Source organism: Raphanus sativus, chromosome 1, assembly GCF_000801105.2.
Source record: "Raphanus sativus cultivar WK10039 chromosome 1, ASM80110v3, whole genome shotgun sequence".
NCBI classification, from domain to species: domain Eukaryota; kingdom Viridiplantae; phylum Streptophyta; class Magnoliopsida; order Brassicales; family Brassicaceae; genus Raphanus; species Raphanus sativus.
The window spans coordinates 2,753,375-2,763,934 of NC_079511.1; the positions used below are offsets into that span (position 1 = coordinate 2,753,375).

The window sequence follows — 10,560 nt, forward strand, 5'->3', positions numbered from 1 at the left end:
GTTTTTATTATATTTTTCGTATAAGTTTTTTAAATTATATAGTATATCATAACTATACTTTTTATTTACCTTCTACTCCTCCGTTTTGATTTAGTTGTCATTGTAGAGTAAAATGTTTGCTTCAAAATAAATATTGTTTTATAATTTCAATGTAAAATTTATTAACTTTATATTCTAATTTGTTTTTTATTGGTCAAAATGTGATTAACTGTATTGATAATGCTTATTTTATCTAATAAATATATAAAACTAACTATTTTTAATTTGTATGTCTAAATCTAAAATAACATTTAAAATGAAATGGAAGAAGTACTTGTTTCTGCTTTATTCCTACAAGAATAATGCATTTTTAATTTTTTTAGGGAATATCAATCTAGTAATTACATAGTTATATGAATTATTTGAGTAACCACTAGAATGATTTGAGCTATTCCAAGTAATTTCTCTTTTTTCTTTAATTTTATCTTGTAGAGGTCCACATTCTGTGGATAAAAACAATCAGTAAAAGATGTCCAAAAAAAAAAACAATCAATAAAAGCTTACCAAAGTGAGATTCCATGTAAGACTTTAAACTTCAGTCTGCAAACACTAACGTAGTCAAACAAAATCTTCTTCAGTTTGGTATTCTTCCATAAATCTCATTGACTATAACGGAAGAAGATTACGATATCTTTATACTCACCCAAAACTTAGCTAATATAAAGATATTCACCTATTGACTAATTTATTAAGATGCCTAATTTTCAAATATAAAGATATCATCGGAATCATTCTCAAACCACCACCGAGTCGTAACTCACAAACCAAAAAAAAAACGAATGAAAATGTATCGCATTCTTTTGATACTTTTGGCGATTACACTCGTTTGCTCCGTCGCAGAAGCGAACACTCAACAAACAATCTACGCAATCTGCAAACAGACAATAGACATCAAATTCTGCAGTGGGATCCTTGCCAAGAACCGGGCTACTTCCCCAATCATGAAAGATTTCTTGAAAGTGACTGTGACAGAAGCTGAAAGAATATCGGCCGACACATATTCCTTCATCAGCACGATCTTTATAAATGTTGGAAGCGGGCCCGGTCTACAGAAGTGTGTTGAAGCTTACGCTCGTGTGAACGCATCGTTCACGAATGCTGTATCTCTCTTTAACGAGGACCGGTTCGCTGATATCATCGGACTCATGGATGAGGTTTCCTACGGTGTTGGTATATGTAAGACAAATTTTAATGTGCCCGGTTATAATGTCAATCCGATGATTGCTAAAAACAGAGAGACAAATGTTTTAGCGGCCATGGAAAAAATCATTAGTCATATGGTTCCTTCATAATATGATTGTTGAAGTTTTGATAATATATAAGCAAATGTTTTCAGAAAATTTATAATGTATTCAGAAGCTTCTTAATTGCAAATCTCTACCCACATACATGTTCAACATTCGATAACTGATCTATCTTATTTTTGCGATTAACTCCACATCGGCTAGTGTTTTGTACGCTCGTTCACTGCATTCCTAGGCTCTTCTACCGGATCGATGGTTAGTGCGTTCATTTTTAGGATTCGAAAATTTTGTTTATTAATCCTAAAATTATTACATAATCTTTTTCTTTAGCTTTGTTTAGCTCACATAGTATTACAAATCATTACTCGATAGATACTCATAAATGGTTTATAGTTTTTCCCATAAGTGTTTTTCTTATTTTTGAGATTTTGTTGTAAGATTTTAGTCTCTTAGTTTTGGTCAACGATTTTATCTTCTTTTTTTTAATGGATCTTATCGTCAAATCCGAAATCAACCGGTTAAGAAACTCAAATATGCTTTATAACAAAAAAAAATGGATATCCAGTTTAGTTGACTCATAATAGCTCATACTTATATGATGAAGAAGCAACAACATTTTAAGGCGAGATAAGTCTACCGGCACCGTTGCCACTACCTGATGCTGCTCCTCCTCCTCCCGTAGGCAATCTCGATTCAATATCTTCGTTAACATCACATTTGGCTGCGTGTTGTTGTTTCACCTTCTTTTGGTTCTCTTCTTGGTCTTGATTCTCATTCATCTCTCTGTCTTTACCCCACAAAACGCCATACAGCCCAATAACCACAAGTGCTGATCCCATAAACCTAATACATACATACATATCATCTAAATCAGCATGCATCATCATCCGGTTTTATAAGCGATAGCATAGAAAACATACGTGCCGGTGTAGAGTTTTTCTTCAAGAAGAGTCCAGCTGAAAACGGCGACAACTACAAGCAGTAATGGGCTGAAAACAGATACGTAGAGAGGACCTTTTATCTGTATTGCCCATGACATTAAGCAGAACGCTAACGCAGACGCCACCACTCCCTGCGTTTAAAATTATATATCAGATATGCTTTGCTTAGTTAAGATTATTTTCTAATCATTAGTATATGTAAATGGACTTACGGCGTAAAGGGCGGAGATGAGACGGAGAGGAGAGCCGAGAGACCAATCAGCGAGGTTGTGATCGGAGATCAAAGCGATGCCTCCACATTCGATACTTCCCATCAAACACATTAGAAGTGTGCTCGTGTATGGTGCTGCAAATGTTTCACTCATTTTCGTCTGTAGCAAACAAACAAAAAACAATCAACCATAATAATCTGTATAGATTATGATGAGTAGTGGCTTTAATTTTGACTATCTTTATAAATCAACACAAAAGTGTTCAGTATATGTATTTATTCAATTATATTGTTAGACTTTTTTGGTTAGAAATTTAATTTTGGTTTGGAATAAATAATTGTGTCTATTCAGTTTTATTTTTGAAAATAAATTATTTGAAGATATACAAAAACAATCTAATGATTCTTAATTATAAAAGAAAAGAAAATTTGGCAATAGCTAAATTGGAAATTAGTTCAATTTTAGGTATCTGCTATTTCAGTTTGTTTGAAAATGGTTTTCCAGATAGAAACTGATAACAAGCTATATATACTTAGTATATTTTTTTGAAGAAACAATTTTCTGTTTAGAGAAATTTTTTTATATACTTAGTATATGAGTCACCTGAATAATGAACCAAACGGCACACGAAACGGCGGCTGCCATGATCATGAAAGGCCCCAAGAAGAAGTTAGAACCGTTGGAATCGGAACCATGGTTAGTGATGTTTTGAGCATAAGCCCAATGGATCTTGGACTCTCCAATGCCAATGGTGTGACCATGGTAGAAGGAAAGAACCATGGCTCCGGCCACACATACTACTGTCCCTATCACCTTGGCTTGTCCTGATGCCTTTCTAATCCCTACAGCTTCTTGTCTGAAAATGTTGTTTTGAGTTTTTAAAAAGTTACCACAAACGAGTTTAGTATATGATGGAAACTTTATTAAGGGTAGATTCATATAGATATAATATAGATAACCTGAAGATTGCGGCGAGGAGGAAAGTGACCGCCGGCAAGAGATTAGTTAAGGCACAAGCAATGGTGGGAGATGAATTCTGAAGTCCTATGAAGTAGAGCACTTGGTTCCCGGTCACACTGCGAGAAAATCAAGATAAACAACGTTATAAGAACTCTGTTTTATTAAGTACTAAGAATTCATTGCTTTGTTTAAGATAAGTATAATAATACAGTTTATAAAATGAGATTGCAGTTGGCAGGTAAAGTGTATATATGTATATACCCGGTGATGGAGCAGAAGAAGATTTGGACAAGAACCCTTAGTGTGATCTTCGGTCTTGTCTTACTGCACAAGAAACCATGTGATTTACGTTTCCGTTAGCCAGTAATCATTAATCAAGTAATTAGTTTAACATCGAATGTGATAATGAAAACATAGTTTTTCATCCCAAATGACTCAGGGCTAAAGGATTTAACAATCAAATTTACATCTTAATTCTAGAACTAATGATGGAAACAGGTAAACGGCGTCGTAGACGCACGTGCGACGCTTTATTCTCCAGGCACCATGTTTTGTTTTGTCTGTTTGTGCTTTCCGTTTAAGAAAGAAACGTGACGCATGGATTGTGTGAGACTGCGTCACATTTCTCATTTGTTTCTCTCGAGAACCGGAAACTATATGATTAATTACGTACAATTCGACAAAAAGACTATGATTGACGATACTATGACCGTAGAGACTCTTAAAAATAACGGTAAATAGTTAGTCATTAACAAATCTATAGCTACCATAATACTATGCGTATATAGGTTAATCTCCGGAAAATAAAACGATGCCGTGTTAATTTCATTTTCTTAATTATTATTTAATCATTGGAAATTTATTAGTTGCCAACTCATCTTAAATGTTGAAATTTAATTAGCTAAAATCCATTCAAACTAACAATAGTATTAATTAGCTTACTGGAGTAACATTAAAAAGTCTTGACCAGACAAAAATCTTAAATGTAAGTGATACTTCATGTTAATTAGTTAAAAGTAGCCTTTCGTTAAACTTTGGAAAGTAATTAGTTTGGTTGAAAAAAAAATAGTTTGGTTGATGCCAGAAAAGTCGAAGAGGGAAAATCGTTCTACAATCGTTTTGTACTTTCTCAGTTAGACGTAAGACGAACCACATGTTAACTTCAACCAAAACAACACTAGAAGAAAAATTTAAGTATTGAAGTTGACAACCGAAATTTTAGTTCTATTGCTGATCTTCTTAAAACATAGACTCAAGAAGCATGTAAGAAAACCTTAATTAATTTGAAGCTCAAAACTAATAGAACTAAACTTATATCTTATAACAATGTTGTCCAAGAAACAATATGAATTCAACATTTCATGAATGCAATTTTGTTAATCATATAATAATGCATGTCCAAAACTGTTAGTTGACTAAGTCATATGTTTTTTTAACAAACTAAGTCATATGTATAGATAGATAGTACGTACCGTTCAAGAAAAAATGCGACGGGAAAGGTGGCGATAGTGGCAAAGATTTGGCGGTAAGCGACAAGAATGAGAGGCTTCATGCCGGATTCCATAGCCATCTTCGACGTAATGTTCATGCCTGCGTAGCCGATTTGCACCAACACCATCGCCAAGGACGGCAACAAGTCTCTCGATTTAACCATCTTCAATATATTCTTCAAAAGAAAAGTATGCTTATATTCTCTATATTCGTTTCTCTCACGAGTACTAATCAATAATAATTGTTCATGAAACCAAGTTAAGAAAAAGAGAGAGGTGGGTTCTTTAGAGCATTTGTTAGTTCCCCAAATATATATTTTCTTTCCATTCGGCCTTATATTTATAGCCGCAATTGTATACATATATGAATTAAATGTATAAATACGAATACATATACAGACAAAACTATATATTAATACGAGAGAGATGTTTTAAACAGAAAGGTGAGAAACGGTTCGAGAATGAAGTTTACTTGTAACGCATGTGCTCTCTTTTAGGGCATATGACACACGAAACAATGGGTGATTTGTATCATTTGATATTTATGGCACTTTATTTAACTTTTCTTCTCGTTGATGACTAATATATTTCGAATTGGCGTTTTTTCAGAAAATAACTTAAATATAATTTTGTCTTTCTGAACAATTTTTCGGTTTCCGTTTATTCATGGGTTAGGTGGAGCTTGTGAATGAATGGAAGTAGCACGCATGCATAAATGTCTTTCTCAAGCTTCAAGCAATCAATTTGCCTTTGAAAAACACGTTTCTGTAATATTGAATCAAGGGTTTGGTTTATCGCCTGATTAACCAAACTGATTGAATTATTAAGATTAGTATCATCTTGGGTATTTTGAATTTATATTTATTTAAGTACTTTCAGAAAACTGATAAAATTATTTAAACCATAAATTCAGAAAACTGATCGATTGGATTATTTAAATTACAAAGATAACTGTGATTATTTGTAAAAATTCAACGAAAGAAAAGCAAGATTCATAATTCATAATCACTGAAAATGTACAAATAAATATCTCATATATATAGATTAAATTTTTTTTTTGAATTTAAAGGTTATTGTAGAGACAAAATAACACTTTAAATAAAAATGTATTGGATTGAGTTCTATCTACCTATAACTATTAACATGAATAAATATTAAAATTGATATTATACTATATTGAAGATGGTCTAAAAATATTATATTTTTTTAATTATTCAGTAACTAAGAAAAAATTCAGCAATTGACAAATAATCATAAAAATTAACTTTTCTTATGTATTAATAAAATAGATGAAGAAAAATAACATTTATCCGGGCCATAATCTAATTAACAGTAAATGCATACAAAACGAAAAGGAACGTATACAACAAAGTTGCTTTTTCGACAACTAACTAGGACTGTATGTTGTTAAATTGAAGAAACGTTAACTGGGATTCAGAGTTAGCTGGATTTGAGTGGTTTATACGAAATGCTTTCTAAATTGAAGAGGAATAATTGTGATTAATGCTCCATTTGCATGAGTCATACAAGCTAGCGATGACGTCCAATGAATTTTCGTGCCTCTTTGTTGGCTTTCGATGTAAATTTATTCGATCGCATCTTTTCGTTATTACGTAGAAGAGAAACTTTCCGTTTTTAGATTTGGATGTATATGAATGCATATGCATATTTACGTAATGATTAGCATCTCTATGCATAGCGCCAAATACAGTTCACTCTATCATGAACATTTCGTCGTGGGCCGTCGTTTAAATGGGCCTTTTACTAGACCCACACTAGAGCCCACCATTTCGTTTTACAACGGTGGGAGATTTTATTGAACTCGATCTTAAATAAGCCTGAGTAATGTGTCAGTGTCAACCACCAACCTACAAAGTTTTCAACTCTGTATAAAGGATTCACACTAAAGCTTTATGAGATAAAGAAGGCCCACACACTATAGGCTTACAATTTAGTTACAAAGCTCTCAGTGCACACTATCAATCAGCCACTTCTTGAAATGGCTACGCTCTCTCTCCACTCCCACACCTTCCTCCTCCTTAATCTACTGCTGGTGATCCTCAATCTCCGACAACACTTGGCGGTGGCCGGAGGTTGCCAGTATCCTCCCGTGATCTTTAACTTCGGAGATTCTAACTCTGACACGGGTGGACTCGCCGCCGGACTCGGTTATACCATTGGTATCCCAAATGGCCGCTCATTTTTCCGGAGATCCACTGGTCGACTCTCTGACGGCCGACTCGTCATCGATTTCCTTTGTAAGTTGAACTTCTCTTCGCTCTTGTTTGACTCACGTAACTACAGCGACGGTTGAGATTAGAGGATAGTTTTAGTCATGCCATACCTACCGTCAGATGAAACGGGTTAGATCATAATCGACGGGTGAGAAACCGCGCGCGAGAATCGATGTCGGTGATCGCGTTACGTGATATCACAAAACGACACAACTCCTTGAAATGGTGAAATCTATTACTAGAAGAGACAAGTGTGGGGCCCATTTCACAAATCACAACATGGAAGATCAAGTATCATGGAAAGGGGGTCCCACTGTTTAGATTCGGCGCGTGATCTCCATCTGTTAGGTTGCGTGACTAAATAGCTTTTAGTTGTTGTCTAAACAACCTTAATTAATCGAATGCATAAATACTTTGTTTATAACGATGTTGAGATTTAAATACATAGAGATTTGGAACAAGACAAATTTAGTCTGCTTTCCTTGTTTTCAGTTTTGTTTTGGTTCTTTTACTTTTTCATGATTGATGAATCTATTAAAGTGTCACTTCAATATATATAACTTTGGTATTTAATGAATGTAACGGTCCCAAAAATTTGAAATATTTGCAGGCGAGAGTTTGAATACAAGTCTGTTAAACCCATACTTAGACTCGATGGTTGGATCAAAGTTCCAAAACGGCGCTAACTTCGCCATCGTTGGATCTACGACTCTTCCTAGATATGTTCCGTTCGTGCTCAACATTCAGCTCATGCAGTTCCTCCACTTTAAATCACGAGCACTCGATCTTGCTTCCACCTCAGGTATATATATATATATATATATCTGACCCCAGCAAACTCTTTATCACCAACATACCATTAGACTGTAATATGCATTTTGTTTTACAGATCCTTTGAAAGAGATGATGATAACTGAGAGTGGATTCAGAAACGCACTGTACATGATCGATATCGGGCAAAACGATATTGCAGACTCATTTTCCAAAGGCCTTTCTTACTCTCAGGTCGTCAAGCATATTCCAAACGTTATTTCTGAGATCAAGAGTACCATTAAGGTCAGAACTTTCACATATATATATATAACTTTTTATTTAAGTGTTGATTTTGAGAGAAACTTGAAAATATTTCAGACATTGTACGACGAAGGAGGGAGGAAGTTCTGGGTACACAACACAGGACCTTTAGGTTGTCTGCCTCAGAAACTTTCAATGGTTCATAGCAAAGCTTTCGACAAGCACGGTTGTCTATCGAGTTATAACTCAGCCGCAAAGCTGTTCAACGAAGGGTTGGATCATATGTGTCGGGAGATGAGGACCGAGCTGAGAGATGCCGACATAGTCTATGTCGATATTTATGCCATCAAATATGATCTCATCGCAAACTCTACTAACTACGGTATGTTTTTATTTCAAGCATATACTACCCCTCTTAGTGCCGTCCCGGAAAATTCAGTGGCCTAAAGCATATTTTAAAATAGTGGCTAAATTTTGTTTAAAAAATATATGTGTAAATTTTCAATTCTATATAATTTTTTATGTAAAAACGTATGTTAATTTAGGTCAGAAATATTTTATAAAAATAAAGGATAAAAAAACTATACAACTGTCAAAACTATATATGAAAGTGGAAATTTATTATGATAAACATCTATATAATCAAATAAAAAAGATAATATTGTAAAAAAACTAAACTGATATAAACAAAAAGAAAAATTACTCAAAAGAAAACCACGTTAACTAACGAAAATTGGAACACAAGTCCAAAACAAAACACATCACTAAAATACAGAAAATAAAAAAGATGCTGCATTAGACATTGAACTTCAATCATTATATTGCAATGTGGCCTTAGAAACTGTGATTAATATGTGGCCTAAAGCACAAGTTTTATCTGCCTTATGGCCGGGACGGCACTGCCCCCTCTGTTCATAAAAGATAATGTTTATGTGATTTTAAACATATTGAGAAAACATAATAAATTTACTAATAATTTTTTTATTTACCACTATTAACTGATAAAATTTGCATAACTTTTTCTGAAAATACATATTTTTGAAATAAAATTTTATTTTAAACATTTATCTTTTAGGAACAGAGATGCTATGTATTATTAAACACCATTAGTGTCTGGTTACGCCTTTATGTCAGACTAAGTCATTCATGTATTGTGCAGGCTTTGAGAAACCATTGATGGCGTGTTGCGGATACGGAGGGCCTCCTTACAACTACAACGTGAACATAACGTGTGGGAACGGTGGCTCTAATAGCTGTGACGAAGGGTCTCAGTTTATAAGTTGGGACGGAATACATTACACCGACACGGCTAACGCAATTGTTGCCATGAAAGTATTGTCCATGCAGTACTCTACGCCACCAACTCCGTTTCATTTCTTTTGCAGCCGCTGAGATTATATATCTAATTGTGAATTAAAAATATTGCAGTAAAGAGAAATGAGATGTGTACTTCTATGGTTCTACCAAATGCCATTTGTAAAAAGACCTGCGATTGTTTTGGTTCTCTGTTTTCGACAAGTTCAAAATTTTGTCAAGAATATTACAGTTCCCTATAATAACGTTTCACCCCTAGATTCAACCTTGCTTTTAGGCATTGGCATTTCAAATATCAGTTCGGATCTGGTATTTTGGGTACGAGGTACTTTGAATTAGAAGCTAAAGGATCCATATAGGAACCAACAAATAAATCAAAGTATTTATTTCATCTTAATTTTAAGTTTAACAAAATTAGTATTTATATTAAATTATTAGTTTAAAATAATAAAATTTAAAATATCAACTCTCCTCTAGGATTACCATAGAAGCTCTCTTCATTGCTTGTGTCCAACGTATTCAAGCAGTTGTGCTACATTTCCTTCATCAGAGGCTAAAATGGTATTGTAACCAGCTCTTTCCACTTTCCAGAGAGTCATAGCAAAGTCCTTATTGCCTCCGGAGTGTCATTGCCATCCAATTACACCGAGACGGCAAACGCAACTGTAGCCATGAAAGTATTGTCCATGCAATACTCCACGCCACCAACTCTGTTTCATTTCTTTTGCGGCCGCTGAGATTATACATTACTTTTCAAAAAAAAAGAAGAGATTTACATCTAATTTTGAATTAAAAATTGCACTAATTGTGAATTAAAAAATTGTACTAAAGAAAAAGGAGAGGTATGCTTCTACGGTTCCACCGAATGTCATTTTAACAAGGGGGAATTGGTTAACTACCCATAACAACCACCCAAATTAGCTAAATACCCATTGATTGACATTAGTGACTTTGCTCATACACTTTAGGCAACAAATAGACTAAAAAAACCTTTGGCTTCTGACAAATCAACTGGTCAAAGCAGAGAATATCAGGTTTGGGGAAGAGTGATCGAAGTCATATGTCTGCATGTTTCTCTTTCATATGTTTTTTCCTTTGAGTTTTTAAATTAA

At 34.2% G+C, this 10,560-nt stretch overlaps 3 protein-coding genes across 3 annotated transcripts; 2 read left to right on the plus strand and 1 right to left on the minus strand.

Moving 5' to 3' along the window:
• The first annotated feature begins 824 nt into the window (after positions 1–824).
• Positions 825–1,331, plus strand: LOC130495448 (uncharacterized). Its single transcript, XM_056986828.1, has one exon. The coding sequence runs from the start codon at positions 825–827 to the stop codon at positions 1,329–1,331; it is 507 nt and encodes a 168-aa protein (XP_056842808.1).
• A 513-nt stretch (positions 1,332–1,844) lies between these two features.
• Positions 1,845–5,193, minus strand: LOC108857596 (WAT1-related protein At1g09380). Its single transcript, XM_018631599.2, has 7 exons — positions 4,869–5,193; positions 3,658–3,720; positions 3,396–3,512; positions 3,040–3,292; positions 2,437–2,595; positions 2,204–2,355; positions 1,845–2,126 (listed from the first exon to the last, which is right to left on the minus strand). The coding sequence occupies exons 1-7, from the start codon at positions 5,048–5,050 to the stop codon at positions 1,901–1,903; spliced, it is 1,152 nt and encodes a 383-aa protein (XP_018487101.1). The 5' UTR covers positions 5,051–5,193; the 3' UTR covers positions 1,845–1,900.
• Positions 5,194–6,786: 1,593 nt separating this feature from the next.
• On the plus strand, positions 6,787–9,672 carry LOC130508990 (GDSL esterase/lipase At1g09390). Its single transcript, XM_057004501.1, has 5 exons — positions 6,787–7,144; positions 7,731–7,922; positions 8,010–8,176; positions 8,252–8,516; positions 9,294–9,672. The coding sequence occupies exons 1-5, from the start codon at positions 6,886–6,888 to the stop codon at positions 9,524–9,526; spliced, it is 1,116 nt and encodes a 371-aa protein (XP_056860481.1). The 5' UTR covers positions 6,787–6,885; the 3' UTR covers positions 9,527–9,672.
• The last annotated feature ends 888 nt before the right edge of the window (positions 9,673–10,560 follow it).

What these genes read in the sequence shown, in the direction of transcription:
- LOC130495448 (XM_056986828.1), top strand. Translation starts at nt 825, where the DNA reads ATGTATCGCATTCTTTTGATACTTTTGGCGATTACACTCGTTTGCTCC.
- LOC108857596 (XM_018631599.2), bottom strand. Translation starts at nt 5,050, where the DNA reads ATGGTTAAATCGAGAGACTTGTTGCCGTCCTTGGCGATGGTGTTGGTG. An exon ending in GTCGCATTTTTTCTTGAACG is followed by an intron (nt 3,721 to 4,868) that starts GTACGTACTATC and finishes TTTCTTGTGCAG; the next exon opens with TAAGACAAGACCGAAGATCA. An exon ending in CCGTTTGGTTCATTATTCAG is followed by an intron (nt 2,596 to 3,039) that starts GTGACTCATATA and finishes TGTTTGCTACAG; the next exon opens with ACGAAAATGAGTGAAACATT.
- LOC130508990 (XM_057004501.1), top strand. Translation starts at nt 6,886, where the DNA reads ATGGCTACGCTCTCTCTCCACTCCCACACCTTCCTCCTCCTTAATCTA. An exon ending in ACTCGTCATCGATTTCCTTT is followed by an intron (nt 7,145 to 7,730) that starts GTAAGTTGAACT and finishes AAATATTTGCAG; the next exon opens with GCGAGAGTTTGAATACAAGT. An exon ending in AGATCAAGAGTACCATTAAG is followed by an intron (nt 8,177 to 8,251) that starts GTCAGAACTTTC and finishes AAAATATTTCAG; the next exon opens with ACATTGTACGACGAAGGAGG.